Here is a 15,052-nt window from a genome sequence, read left to right on the forward strand (position 1 = left end):
GTGTTCTGTAAACATCTGGTTGCCATTTTCAATTACAAGGACCAACCCACTGAAGGAAGCAGTTTAGTTTTTTTGGAACAGAAATGGGACACTGGGGTTTTTGTTCTTTTTCATAGTGGAGAGTAAAGGAAATGTCAGGAATAGAGAGGTCACTAGATGCTCAGCTTTTGTAAATACAAAAGTCTCTGAGAAAATTAAAGTAAATTGAAATCAGGTTCTGAAAGTGTAAACAATTCTGTGGAGGTGAGGTTAAATAAGCAGGACTGGAGATCCTAGCATGCCAGCAAAAGCACAAGATCATTCTATTATAAGTAAGTAATTTAAAATACTGTGCAAAATAATAATGGTGAAGCTAGCCACAGAAATATTTTGTGGGTTACCAGACAAATACATATGTATATTCAAATTTAGCAGATGTAACTTCTCTTCCCAAAATACTTTTGGTGAACCGTTGGTACAGTATACAAAACTAGTTGGTTTCCTAATGCAAAATATATGTTGTGTGAGTCCTCAGCTAAGTTTTGACAAATAAAACACACATTTTAGAAGCACCTCTTTGTATGTTGCTAAACAAGGCGCTTCCTAAACAAGCTAAATAGGTAGAAATGTGCTCCTCAGAGCATACTGAGTTACAAACATGCAACAGATTTAATTTGCTTCCATAACATGGAAGTTCATTTAGTTTTGGGAAGGAAATGCATACCAGAAATATACATTATCTTGATCACTTTTCAGTTTTGCTTTTAGCAATTAATCTTGTGCCACACACATCATTGATTTCAGTACAAGACGTAAGTTTCTGACATACACAAATGAATTCTGCTGTCTAATGTGATGCTGTGGTTTCATGTTAGAAAATCTATATGCATCATTTGTTTTTCTGAACAATATGTATTCTTCTTCCTAATCACTAGCAGAACATGTTCATGCTTTGTAGAAGAGTACACAAATGATTTCTTTGTATTACTAAAATAAACCCTCTGTAAGATTGTACTGAATCCTCTGTTTCAAATGCATTCTTTTCATTTAGAAAGTGAAATTCTTTATTTGTTTATAACAAAAGTATAAGGACATTGAGCTCTGCCAGGTAAAACTAAAATATAGCATTTAGTACTAAATGTACCAAACATATATTTCTCTGAATTTTCTATTTAGTTTTTTAAACAAAACATACAGTCCTGTGGAGAGTGGTATTTAAGGGGCTGACTTAGAGATTACAATAATTGAAATGATACACTCTGATTACACAGTGAGCTAAAATTAAAACTTTACTGGAATAAATTATGTCATATTAAAAGAATCTGAAAAACACCAGTGTCCAGGAAGATCCACACGTTGGCCAAAGGAAAGCAGCAATGTGTATGTCTACTGAACTTAAATAATTACAAGGGATTTAGGCATCAGTATACCAGCTTTGTAGTAGGCTAGTAGCATGCAAAGCCTGTAAAAAGGGTTGAGGCAATTTTTTATAACTGTAGCGTGTCAGATAAGAAGGTAACAGCATACAATTTCTTTTTAAAGTATTTTTTAAAATGCTTCCCTTTAAGAAGCATTTGTTTTACTTTAAGAAATGAATCCTGGCTCTGATAGGGTCCATGCCGAGACTCTGGTTTATAAATATATATGTCTGTTCCTAAATGTCAGATAATTGTCTGCTAATATAGGTGTTGGGAGAATGTGAGTCAGTCTAGCCAGAAGCCTGTCACCATCCTGCCAGAGCACACTCTGTAAGGGATTGTTGGTTAGGACTGCTCAGTGATTTGGCTGCTGGAAGCTGTGGACCCTTTTTGATGTAGTCACTGGCTCTGAGCCCTGGTCAGCTGTGTGAAGTGTGCTGCTGCCTTTCATCACTGCTCCCATTTTAGGTAGTGGCATTATATACCACTGAAACAAAAACAAAAACTTTTTTTTTTTTTAACTTTGGCTACCATGACTTTTATTGATTCAGGCAGCAAAAAGCTTATACACTGTGTATGCCTTCATTGTAATTTGCAGCCAGCCCACGCCATTCCTAGGTTCAGATTCCAACTTTCTCCAGCTGCATCCACTTTCAGCTGACAGCTCTTTTGAATGCTGCATCCCAAAGCCACCCCAGACATCAAAAGTGCAGTAGCCACCCACTGTTTAGAACATGTTTCTGAAAATTTCACACAACGTGTTGTTGTTATGCTGGCTTATCTTACATCAAAAGGGAACCTTTTCTTCATGAGGGGAATGATTATTCTACCCTTCTGATGTTCATTGTACTCCCTCAGAGTTGATTTTTCAATGTAACATGGAATATTTTTTTACTCAGCCCCTGAGGTTGTCCATTTGGAGGTAATCCTAGTTTGCACAGATGTCAAAGAGAATAGAGGCTCCTCTGACATACTCAGAAATAGAAACTATTTCTCAGTTTCAAGTTAGTCGTAAGAAACTTCAGATTTCTGGAAAAAAATATTTACTACAGAAAATTATTACTAAAAGTGACACCCTCCCTTTCATTAAAAAGGAAAAACCCCACATATCATTAACTTCTATCATTTTTGGCAGGCATGTTTCCTTACAAAACAATGTCTATTTTTCACAACAAAAAGGCAAAATATCAAAGGGATTTGCATTAAAAAATAACAATAGAATAGGATTTGAGCAACTTTAACGGACCACACGATTAAAAAAAGACAGTCTTAGCATATTTCCTCAATGGTGCCTCGCATAAATAAAATGCAGTCCTACTCTGATAGAGGGAAGTACAAAGCATCTGAGTGGTGTGCATTTTAGGAAGGTTTGAACCAAATTATTAAAGTCGTAAAGCGTTTCTATAACAAGATTATTGTTGTTGTAATGACTTTGTTTCTGACATTTGTGGTAGTGCTTTCAAAAATAAATATTTAGCTATAAAAAGGATTTTCAGTTTTAATTTATAGCAACTACTAAAAGTTTATATATACAGTGCTTACTGAGTGTTCTTCTGTGTTTTGTAAATGCAAGATGAATCTGGCAGAACCACAGTTATTTTAGATCTGATAGAATACAGCTCAGCTGATCTGTTTATTGAAGAAGGACTTTTGGTGTAAAATGGAGAAGACATGATCTTTTTTTGTTTATTTGGAAGAAAGCCAGTTCACTACTATTTTTTTTCTCAGTAGGTAAGATAGAAAACACATCAGTATACCAAAGTACTGTTCAACAGGCCGATAGACAAAATAAGAAGAAGATCTATCTGTTTTAGAGCAAATCAAGAAGCATTTGTCTGTCTAGATGGGAATTAGGCATTTAAATATCTTTTTCACATTTAGCTTCAGCAAGTGTATAAAAAACTTTCTCACTTTAGGTTCCACAGTCACAGTGAGGCCAAGTATCCATGGAGCCTGTCTAGAAGTCATTCTTCAACAAAAAATAATGGAGGTAATTTTCTATAAAGACGGGGCTGAAGTCAAGGATAAATACATAGAGTTTGACATATTAGCCCTATTTTCCCTAGGAATGTAGTGTTAGGGTTTTAAGCAAGGCTCTGAGGGTAAAAAAAGAGAAGTATTCAGTATTCAGCTCAGAAGGTAACTGTAGACTAGGTTGACAGTCTTAGGTTGCCTTTTTTATGACAGGATGATATGTGAGGTAGGAGAAAGCATCAGATTTTCTTCTTCCTTTCCCCAGCTCCATGGCAATATGATTTACACTCTAGATGTTATAGTACACACTTTTTTTTTGCAAATCTAACAATGTGAAGGTATCTGTTGGACTTCAAATGTGAGGTCTGACCCTATATTTCCTGAAAATGTTTGCAGAGATAATTTTAAGGTCATCCATGTTTTATGGATGCTCTACGTGGCAGTCCAGATATTTATCATGGACTTCCACTACCCCATGGCACACCAGGTGAGTAGAAGTGAAAGGCAGCATATTGACACACAGAAACCAGGATCTGTGAAGTTCAACTGGAAATCCTTACATTAGGCATGACTTTATTATTGCATCACTGTCTTTTGCAGTTTTGTCTAACTCATAAATAAAATGGGTCAATTCTAAGGACAAGTGATGCAGTATGACTCATGCCTATGTATCTAAACCCTTTTCCCCTGACTGAGGGTGGCCTGCTTTTTGCTGAATTTTAGGAACTGTCACTGGCTTAGGCTGTCTCCTGGGGCATTGCATGGCCACCCAGGGAAAAGAAAACAAACACAGTAGATGATTGCAGGCCAGTGGTTGAGCCTGTGTTCTGAAACTGTTTAGTTTAGCCATTGCCTTTATTCCCAAGCTTCTTTTTTCGGTATTGTTTTATGTCTGCTGGGTATTACATAATCTGGCACATTAATAAGGAGTGATATAGGTGCCTGAGTGCTGTAATTGCAGTGATCAAGGTCTGCGATTTGGATCTTAAAATATGTTTTTTGTTTCTTGCATATGTGATTATTATTTTAACATCATTATTTTAATATTGTAATTGGTATCCTCATTCATTGTAATTAGAATGAGACAGCACATTTAGACATTTGCTCATTAGCTGCTTATCCTGAGGTTACTCTATATCCATAGAAGAGGCTATTTTCTCAGCTCTAGCTCAGTTTCTACCTTTTAAAGTCAATGATGAATTCTCATTACTGCCATCATTCAGAGTGCTTCTCAGCTCAGGTACCTCATGTTCTGTTGCAAAGAGTGGGAGTGGTAGAATTGTTGGAGTGAAATGCAGGATGGAAAGTAATCACAAGCTGGCAATTTGGTTTCCTTGGGCAGAATTCCTTGTCCCTAGGAATGACTTTCTAATTGACTCTTCTTTCCAGCCACCAGTTCTTTCTGTTTGTTGCATGTGCCTTTGTAAAACCTCAGATTCTTCTTCATAAGTGTATCAAGATCTGCAGGTTTTGCAATAGTCTAGTGGGGAAAGTGCCTCAGTACCACTTGTTCTTGTTGTTAAGTTCTATGTACACATTCATCCAAGTTAAGATGTGCTTCCACAAGGTCCACAAAGTGCTTTGGGGCTCCTGTTCACTCATCGTGTTCAGCACTGTGGTGGATTCTCCCCAGGGACATCTTGAGGATACCAGGGCAGGGGCTTGTGTCGTTCTGACAGGATTGCTGGGGTTACCTCTCTGTGCTCCTTCGTGTGTGTGTATGCATGTGCATAAGAGAGAGGAGTATTTTGTGGGCAGATCCCTTCCTGCAATGTCCCTGGGAGCAGATGGAGCAGGGTGCTATTTAAATTCTTCCACCTGCTGCTGTTCCTCTGGGGTCCATTGTGCATGCTGGTCCCTCCCTGGGTGTCTTAGCAGCATGACCCTTCTTCCCACATGCATGTTCTTTCCTTCCAGTTTTCATCTGGTTCTTCATGCCAATCTACTCTCAGTAGCCTATAGCTAATATTTTTCAATCTTTTTTGTCTGGCAATTTCCTTCTCTACCTTCAGAGAAGGCAAGAAAACACCTACACAGATGGATTTAGCTGGGCTTTGGTGGACCTGTAACATCTGTGCTTTAACTAAGTACCAAGTACTTCCATCCCACTGGAAGTTAAGTCCCACAGTGTGTGGGTGAGAAACATATATAGCAGCTCTGACTGTTGTAGCTTATGTTGTGTATTAAATACATATGAAGTAAGAATTTGAGCATTTGGGAGCATTTGGGGCTGTAAGTTATTTTAGCTTGCATACACGGAGTGCATACCGTATTGGATTATTAGGAGCTTTTGGTTTCACTGGGATTTGCTGTGCAGAAAATACCCGTGTGTGGAGAACATACCAGAATAATCTGAATATTCATCCAAAGCATGATGTGTAAGCACAGAAGTGGAATAACAGACTTGAGTGTTTGAATTTCCCCAGTGTGTTTGTCATTGTGTCAGAACTGCATATTTTCCTTTTATTTGCTATTGAACTCTATTACAGCTCAGAAAGTATTTTGACAACATGCTTTCATACCTTGAGTTGACAGGTTATGCCATGATAAAACCTGGTTGTTAGAGTTACAATCTGTAATATAACTCAGTGGAAAATGATTCTTAGCCTGACAGTCTTTCCTGGATAGACCTGCCTTACAATACTGCAGTATTCTTCTCCCCATGTCAGACTAATACAGTTTTTGAATGTACTTTTATTTAAAATATTTGGCCCATTCTTCAGTTGCACAGAAAAAATATATGGATATTGTTTAATAATACTGCAATTAAATTTTTTTGTACCTTTTGTTGTCTTGCCGACAGTTATCTGCAAATTGCAAACCCAACTTTAAAATATTTGGTGCAGGCCTGAAAATTCTTTTTAGGTTGTCTGTTACAGTATGGTAATGTACTGATTGAAGAAATGATTGTTAATCTATTGCATGACTCAATGTGATGTAAATGGAGAAAGGATTGTCCTGTATGTTCTCCATTCTTGTACTTTACCTACAACAGATTTCTTTTGCTTCTTTGGAGAAAGTCATCTACCTCGTATTATCAATTGCTCCAGTAAGGAAGATGGTAACTCTTTGACTTGGTAGCTAGGTCTAAGGCAGTTTTAGAGTTTGAGACCAGGCAGAGAAATTAAAATATCTTTACACATTTGAGAATATTTCTGATAGAAACAGATAGCTCTTGGCATGTTATGCTCATTTTTTTTACTTTTAAGATTTGCCTTTGGATTGAAAAGAAAAGCAGGCTTGAAACCTATCCCTGCTATAAATAAAAAGTAATAAAATAATTATTTCATGAAAGAGTGGAAGAATTATGCTTCTCCATTTGTATTTAGATCCAATGTACCTCCATAGCATTTGGGGAAGGGATACAGGATAAGTCAGCCGTTACTCTGTTTTTATGAGAGGCACTGCAAAAAACTTCAAATGCCTATTTCGCTGCCCAAATTCTGAACTCGGATGTGACTGTGCATTAATTCTTGGGTATAGGGCACTGTTTTGTGCTAAGCTGTTCAGAGACAGATGAACTGTCCTTGGAATTACACTGGTTCCATTTGGTTCACGCCAGTGTCTCCTCTACAGAGAATGCCTCCCTTGGCAATTCAGATCCCCTTAGTTAGGGAGTAGTTGAGCCAAAAAAAAATCATGATCATCCTCAAGGGGGGTGAGTAGTGACTGTCCTCAGGATTCCTTCAGCCTTTCCCTGGCAGCCACACAGCAACTGCACAAAGTATTTTGTGAATGAATTGACTGTGTCAATTGGCTCTGTCCAACCATCTCAGCCTCATATGTAGGGTAGAGTATTTTTTTACACTTCAAATACTCCAGTGCGATTAGTGTGACTATAGCTCTTAGCCTAATTTGTCCAGCTAAACTACTGATTATGGGGCTATGTGTTATGGCAGAGTACAGTCAGTCTGAACACACTTGGAAATTGTGGAAGATTTGCATATAGGCAGGTGAATAGATGCTTTCCAGAACAGATCAGAAAATATTAGAAACCTCACCTCTTGTCCTGTGGAATGATCATTTTTTCATTGTTGTCATAGTGAGTCCATATTGGTAATAGCCTGTGACCATCAAGGATCACACCAAAAGAAAATTAAAATGCTTCCACAATAACTACTGTTTTAAGGAGAAAATTCCTGAGCACCTAGGTGTGAGATGTTCCTTTAGGTAAAGTCTTACAAATGAAACAATTATATCAAAAGATTACAAGAGAATATGTCATTAACAAAGAAAAACTATTCAGTCCAACAAACTGCATTCTGATATTTGCACAATAAGACAGCCAAACTGCTGTAACCAGAAATAGGCTTCAAAGGATATTTTCCCCTGGAGTGTTATCTGTGAAGTTCAGATCTTCAGAGGTGTAGAATTCCCACATCCCCAGACCCCGTCATGCAGCCTGCTTGATGCTGCTGCCCTCTGAGATGCTGAAGAACATAAAATTCAGTGTAGAATCCAGAGGCAGTCAGTGAGGCAGAAGTTCTGTCTTCCAGACATCTGTTAGCACTTCCACTTTAAACTCCTGGCTAGCAAACAGTTGTATCTTATAAATTGACTACATGACAGGGTTGAAGCCCAGCATATTCCTCTGTCCAGTTTAAAGTAGGATTTGTGCACAAACAGCTACTTTCATATGTACGTGCTTCCTCACTTGACTCCTCAGTACAATCTGTGCTCCCTCCATTACCATGCAGGAGCAGAGGAGGTTGACTTTTTTTTTTCTTGTATACTATGAGGACTCATGACTCATAAAGCTAAAACTTACATTCATCTAAAACTTACACTTTTTTTTTATAGATCAGGATTACACCATGCTGTAACTGGATACAGTTCAATGCATCAATATGTAAACAATAACTTTTCCTGAAAATCTTCTCTTTATATCCATGCAGCTTAGAGGTGCGTGAAAATACATTTCAAGTAGAGCTGATACGAATTTCTCTTAAAAAAGGATCCTGTGCAAACCTCAGGATCTCCCTTAGCAGGGGCTCTATAGCCTCCTTAGAGTAAGGTATTCCAGTACTTGATACATGTGTTTAGAAACTATTCTTTATATATCCCTTGCTGCAAATTAAAATGCTTACTTTGTATTCTGTCTCCAGTGATTAAAGAGACAACTTATTTTGGGTGTGTAAAAATTTATTCTGGGATGTTGTGGTTTAACTCCAGCCATCAGCAAAGCACCACCCAGCTGCTCTCTCGTCTCCCCCTGGTGGGAAGAGGGAGAGAATCAGAAAGGTAAAAGTGAGAAAACTCTTGAATTGAGATAGACAGTTTAGTAGAGAATGCAAAAACTGTGTCTGCAAGCAAAGCAAAACAAGGAATTAATTCACCCATTGCCATGAGCAGTGTTCAGCCATCCCCAGGATGGGAGCTTCATAATGGATGGAACCAAACCATTAGTTCAGCAGACAAATGCCATCACTCTGAATGTGTCTTCCCCCCTTCTCCCTTCTTCCTTCTTCCTCCAGCTTTTGCTGCTGAGCACAGCATCATATGGTATGAAATATTCTTTTGGCCAGTTGAGGTCAGCTGTCCTGGCTGTGTCCTGTTCCAGCCTCATGATCATCCCAGCTTCCTTGCTGCAGGTTAGAGTGAGACACCAAGAAGGCACTGACACCCAGAAATAGTTAAAAGAGTGGTGTGTTGTAAACTAGTTTGGTATCAAATCAGACATCACTGTGTGAGTTGCTAGACAAAGGATTGACTCCATCCAAGTCAGCCTCTGTAGGAGGTCTTCCAAAATCTATCTCCTTTGTCCACTGCCTGCTGAAACCATGTTTTCCAAAACTGGGGAAGGGTGCTACTGGAAAGGTATGACCAACACAAAATGAAGCAGAAGGATTAATTCCGATCATTGTTACCACCATAACTCTCATAAACAGGTTTGGTTACAATTTTTTGATATCTGCAGGGCTACTATTTAGAATTCTGTGGGGAATTGGCATGGAATAAATTGAAACTGAAATTTTAAAGGAGTAGATTCAACTCTTTCAGCATTGATAAATACTTGCCAACAGCTGAAGAATTATTATATTTGCTTTGTTGGTTTGGGATATTTTTGTTTGGGTTTTTTGTTGTTTTTGTGGGGGTTTTTGTTTTGTTTTTGTTGGGTATTTTGTTTGTTTGTTTTTTGGCAACAGTATTGTATTGTTAGTTCACTTGCCGTTTATAAATTTGGTCCTTCTCTGCAGTAGTTCTCTATGGCAAATTGTACCTCTCCTTTTGATTTCTTACAAATTATGGCACTTTTACCTAGTTTTGAATTTCCTTGTGCTGAATCTGGACCAATTATCAGAGTTATTTTGAATTCTGACCATGCTTTGCAAAGTCCTTATACTTCTCAATTTGATGTCGCTTGCTATTTATAAATGCACTTATTACTCCATCATGAAATTTGTTACCAAAAAGTTTGAGCAGGACTGAATGTACAGTGGAGTATCTTGATATTCCAAAGAAACTCCACTTTGAGAGTGGATTAGACTTTATTTTGTCAAATAGCTGTGCAGTCACCTCATGGGTATATTATGTCGAAACAATGTCTAAAGATTTACTAAAGTCCAGTTGTTTCATTGCTAATATTTGCTTTGTTCACTAAATCAGTTACTCTGATTTCTGTTCACTAAATCAGTTACTCTGTCAGAAGAAAATAAATACTTTTGTGTAATATGTTTTTGACAAACAAATGCTGGCAGTTTCTTCTTGTCTTCTTTTCCTCTAGTGCTCATAAACTGATTACAGTAATTTCACAATTATAAGCTGCACCTGATTATAAGCCGCACTTTCGTTTGCAGTGAGAATCCGAGTGCAACTTTCACAAGGTTGCCAATTAGTAACAGAATCGCGGCATCGCGGGGCTTACTGACTTGGCTCGGGGCTGGGCGGGCTCGGCTTGGCTCGGGGCTGCTGTGGGCTCACACTTCTGGGTTGGCAAATTTCTGAACTTCATCCATATATTGGCCACACCTGATTATAAGCCGCACTTCTGGGTTCGGACCAAAATTTTAGTCAAAATGGTGTGGCTTATAATTGTGAAATTACTCTAATTTCAAGATACTGGTGTAAGTAAATGCAAAATTACAAACTGACTTGAGATTATAATAAAAATAAAGCCAAGTGGCTTTCCGCCCCCAGAATGAATGTAATACAGGAAGATAAACATGCAAGATGAACATTTTATTTGATTTTCAGAGTTCAGTTCTTTTATTTCAAAATTCAGGATGGAAACATTAATACTGCAAAATGAAATTTCAGTCTATGGTAATGAAATTGAATTTAGTAATTTGATTAAATTAAATAATATTCGCCTAAGAGATTAAAAATTCCAGAGGTGCATGCATCTAACAGTTTTCTTTCAAAATTTAGCCTCCAATGCCAGAGCTCATGGGGAGAACATCATCATTTCAATGACTGAAATAAAATCACTTTTCTTTAGAAATCACCTTTAGAAATTTTTGGAGTTTCTCTATAAACCTGAAACCCCATTAAATCCTACTGTTCTCATTTGGTTTCTGTTAACTTTGGTCTATTATATCAGAATACAAAAACTCTGCAGAATATTGTTACAGAAAAAGTTAAATGTTTTTATTGGTGTCTGCATTGCTATTTCCTCTGCTGCTAAAAAACATCTTTGCTTTTCTCCCTAGACTGTTATCTTTTAAATTATTTTTTCCGCATTAGCTATTTTAATTATTTCACATGACAAATCAATGTCAAAGCCAATGAAAACAGTGCTATCTCATTCAAAATTAGAATTTGTACATTACATCCACTTTCAGTCTTGAAGGTTATTCCTCTCTGAATTGAATAGCATGTTCTTTGACTCATTCAGAATAAAGGTGATCACTTCAATGAAATCATGCTGTACTAATATTAATTGAAGTAGAAACTCAGATTGATATTCTTAGGTAAACATGAGATACGCATTGCAGTTACAAATACTTTTTGGGATGGAACTGGATGACGACTCCAAAGACTGCAGGAGATGAGAAACTAAGAACTGGCAAAAGGCAGGTGAATAAAAGCATCATGCTGCCAGCATGTATCCACTTAAAGCTCACTTTGACTGCATAGATAAAATTCTGCAGATGAACATTCCTTGTGTATACAGGGCCTTAATTAACAGGCTGAACTAAACTGTCTTGATTTGAAAAGATATTCAGAAAGCAGATGAATGTGCAATTGCATATTCTCATCTTGTTACCACCCTTTTACTTGTCCAAGTGCAAAATAATACAAAGAGTAGAGAGTATCTCCATAAGGTGTGATTTTATGCTATCTAACTGATCTACAGCTCCTGTGTGTTGAGCTCCACTGGTTTGCTGAATAAAGCAAACAGGATTTCCAAAACTAGAGACAAAGTTCATTTTGTGGGAAAAGCTTAATGCAAATTGCTAGTAATTAAATTGTTCAGATATGAAGCATTCTTTTTAACTTTCCCCTTCAAATGTCCTGTAAAAGCCTGCTTCTGGTTTGAAGTCTGCAGGGAACCAGCAAAACAGTCTGTACATTGAAAATGGAATATTATGGACATTATTAAAGCTTCTTAATTAAAGTCTCTAGAAACATTTTAAAACATGAGTCCTTCCATGCAGATGGTGTTTATTATTACTATCTCTTTTGTTCTTTCTCTTTTATTGTAAAATGTTTTCGCTCACATGTATCTTGCTTTAATTTAAAAATAATTTCTGTGAAAGAAATCTTTGGTCCTTTGTGTGGCCCATGTGATGTTGTTGGAATACTAATAAGAGTAGCACTTTTTTTCCTGACATATAGTTCTGCTATAATTAAATATGATGAAGGAAGACAGATTGTTAGTTTCCTGATCATAGATGTTCATTTTCCACAAAACGTTAAGCTCTGGAAGGAGTGACATGGGCAAATTTGAGGCAAAATGGATTCGTAGAGGAGCCTGTTCTAGAACTACATAGCTGTTGTAACCCATGACTTGTTTGGTAAAGTTTGTGAGGAATGTATCGATACATTTAAATAGAAGTCACTGCTCTATCAGCCTGAATCTGAGAGACAGCACTAGGTGTACACTGTTTTTTTCATAGGAAGTCTCCTGACTTCTATAAATAGACATGCTTCAGTTCTGATTGTTCTGTACTGAAATAACTGGCTAGAGGTTTAATTACTCTGAGTAGAAAACACAAGTAATGGCAGGCACCCAAGCTCTCCTGAACTATTCTGCTTCCTGGGCACTGGCTCAGAAGCACACCAGATCTGAGGGTACATTTTCCTTTCCTTCCCTTAGATACATTCATATTGATCACTCTGATGTATCCTAAAGGCAAATACACAGTGCAGCATATCCTCTGGAGTCAGGGATCAAATTCTTCCCAGGGCAGGATGTATCACAATAAACAAGGGAAGGAAATGAGCTGCTTCTGAGAAATGGAGTTCCCTCCAGCTCCTTTTCAATTTGCACACAACTAGGCATTGTGATTTATATGTAATTATAATGATTTATTCAAAGGTGTTTACTAGTCAGAAGCATAACATCTTGCTTATCTGATAATTACATAGCTGGTGAGGTCATTGAGTAGGTTGTTAGCACTGCCAAACTTTTGCACTAAAATGAGGTATTTGCTTGTACATTTCTTTAATGCTTTGTTTGTTTGCTATCTGTGACATTTTTATCTACCTGCAGGGGTTTTTTGTTATTTCTTTCACAAAGAAGCATGTAGCGAATCTGTCTTGCCTAAATTTCATATACCCTAATTACTTTTATACCATAATACTGGTTCTCATAATGTGAAATTGAAGAACTTGTTACAGTAATAAATGCAGTGTAACTGAAAATGGATCTCTTCAGCTTTGTCGCACTGCTTATGAACATAAAAAAGTGATAGTTACTTTCATAGTCCTGGATCCATTCTACACAATCAGTTCATTACTGTACTTAACATAAATTGAGTGTTAAATCTCCTTAAGTGGAATCTTTACCCTGCTTGACATTTGTAATCATGATTGGTATGGGAAAAAAATACATTCTGGAGAAAGAAAGAAACAAAATAAATAAAATAAATACCTCTGTGGGCCATCAGTGGGACCAAATTAAGAAAGTAACCTAATAAAATTAAGAAGGCATCACAGATGGATAGCACAAAATGGAATAAAATACATGTAATCTTCCCAACCTTGGGAAAAGGAACCAACCTGTCCCTGAAATAGCTATTCTGCAGGGAGCTTTGAGACCTGATTCTATACCCTTGGATGCTGTAGTGTTTCTCTGACTGCCCTTTCTGCTTGTAAGTTCATTATTACTGATTCTTCCTGTCAGTGAAATAATTTACCCTTTATTGAACATACTCATGCTGTCCTCAACAGATGTAATAATTCTGTTGTGAGCTGCCACCGTCTCTAACTGGTCCAGATAACAAAGGCTGTATACAGAGGAAAACAAATGACAGTGAGGAAGCTGTCCAAGGTTATTTGAAGCAATTTCTACACCACATCACATCCTGAGATATAAGCAAGTTCAAGACCTATTTGTATCTTTGGGTCAGCTTTGTCCCAGAAAGCATCACATTAACTCGGAAGCTAGCAATCTAATTCCCACTTGTCGACCAGTTCTAGGTCTGGCAGTCTGGTGTCTAATATTTAGGAATCCACTACACCAAAATAACACTGGATATGTGTTATGAGCATGCATGTTGAGAAAAAAAAAGAACAATTTAAAGCAGCATCATGTTACCAAACGTTTTAATTTCTGAATGTTAAACAGGTCAAACAGCAGGGTTTGGACATCAGTAGGCAGGAATAAAAGGGAATGTCCACTGTGAAACACCTAAATATAATTCCAAAGCTTGAATTGTGATAGCAAGTATGTCTTTTATCCTTCTGCCACCTGTAGCTGTTCATGTAATTAGCTCTCCAACAGTTTGCTGTTCTTCAGGACTTTGCTGTAAGTACTTTTTATGCAAATAAGAATTGCATGATATTTTCTTTCTCAAAGTGCTTCTTTTCTTTCCGGATAGGTGGTATGAACCCTTGGGATCTTTTCATATGCTTGTCTTCCAGAAAAAATGGTGATACTGGATGCTTTCAAACAGAAGATTTGCGTAATCTAGAGCTTTTCCAGAAGGTATGAGATTGTTGTGTTATCCTTCGTGGGAATGGAAGGACAGGCTAGCCCAGATTTTCAGCCCTCACTCATAAAAAGAGAAATATCAAATGTTTATTTTATTCTGCAGCAGCATGGTTTAGCAGAAATGAAGGTTTTTTTCATGTTTTCTATTTACTGAGAAATACTTCTCAGGTACCAACATTTCATTCTTGTTTATATCACACCCAGTTATCAAAAGCAATTTCTCATTTGAACATAGTATGTTAGTTTTTATGTTAGGTTGTAAGTATTTCAGTGTAAATGTTGAAAATTGTTACAACTCAGTGTCAAATTTCCCTTTTCTCTTCTTCAGCTTGAACTTTTGCATTCTTAGCCACCCTCAACCAGCATGTTTGGCTGCAAAAGTGTCTACAAGGGAAATTATTTAAGCAATTTTTCCTATTGGGGAAGAGAATTTAGAAATGGTGAGAAACAATTAGAAAATGCATGCAATATTTCAGATTGATAGTGTAGGCAGAAGATAGAGATGGATGAATTTAGACTTCATATCTTACATCACTACTGAGTTTCAGCTAATGTAATTTCTCCTTTGTAAACACAATTTAGG

At 37.2% G+C, this 15,052-nt stretch overlaps 1 protein-coding gene across 1 annotated transcript in view; it reads left to right on the plus strand.

The window, feature by feature from the left end:
• The window catches only part of CPED1 (cadherin like and PC-esterase domain containing 1), a 146,761-nt gene that overhangs the window by 19,772 nt on the left and 111,937 nt on the right, over window positions 1-15,052 (plus strand). The window contains exon 4 of the mRNA XM_033059148.1: window positions 14,357-14,463. Within this exon, the coding sequence (XP_032915039.1) occupies window positions 14,357-14,463 (107 nt within the window). The remainder of the gene's footprint in view (window positions 1-14,356; window positions 14,464-15,052) is intronic.

Source organism: Catharus ustulatus, chromosome 4, assembly GCF_009819885.2.
Source record: "Catharus ustulatus isolate bCatUst1 chromosome 4, bCatUst1.pri.v2, whole genome shotgun sequence".
NCBI classification, from domain to species: domain Eukaryota; kingdom Metazoa; phylum Chordata; class Aves; order Passeriformes; family Turdidae; genus Catharus; species Catharus ustulatus.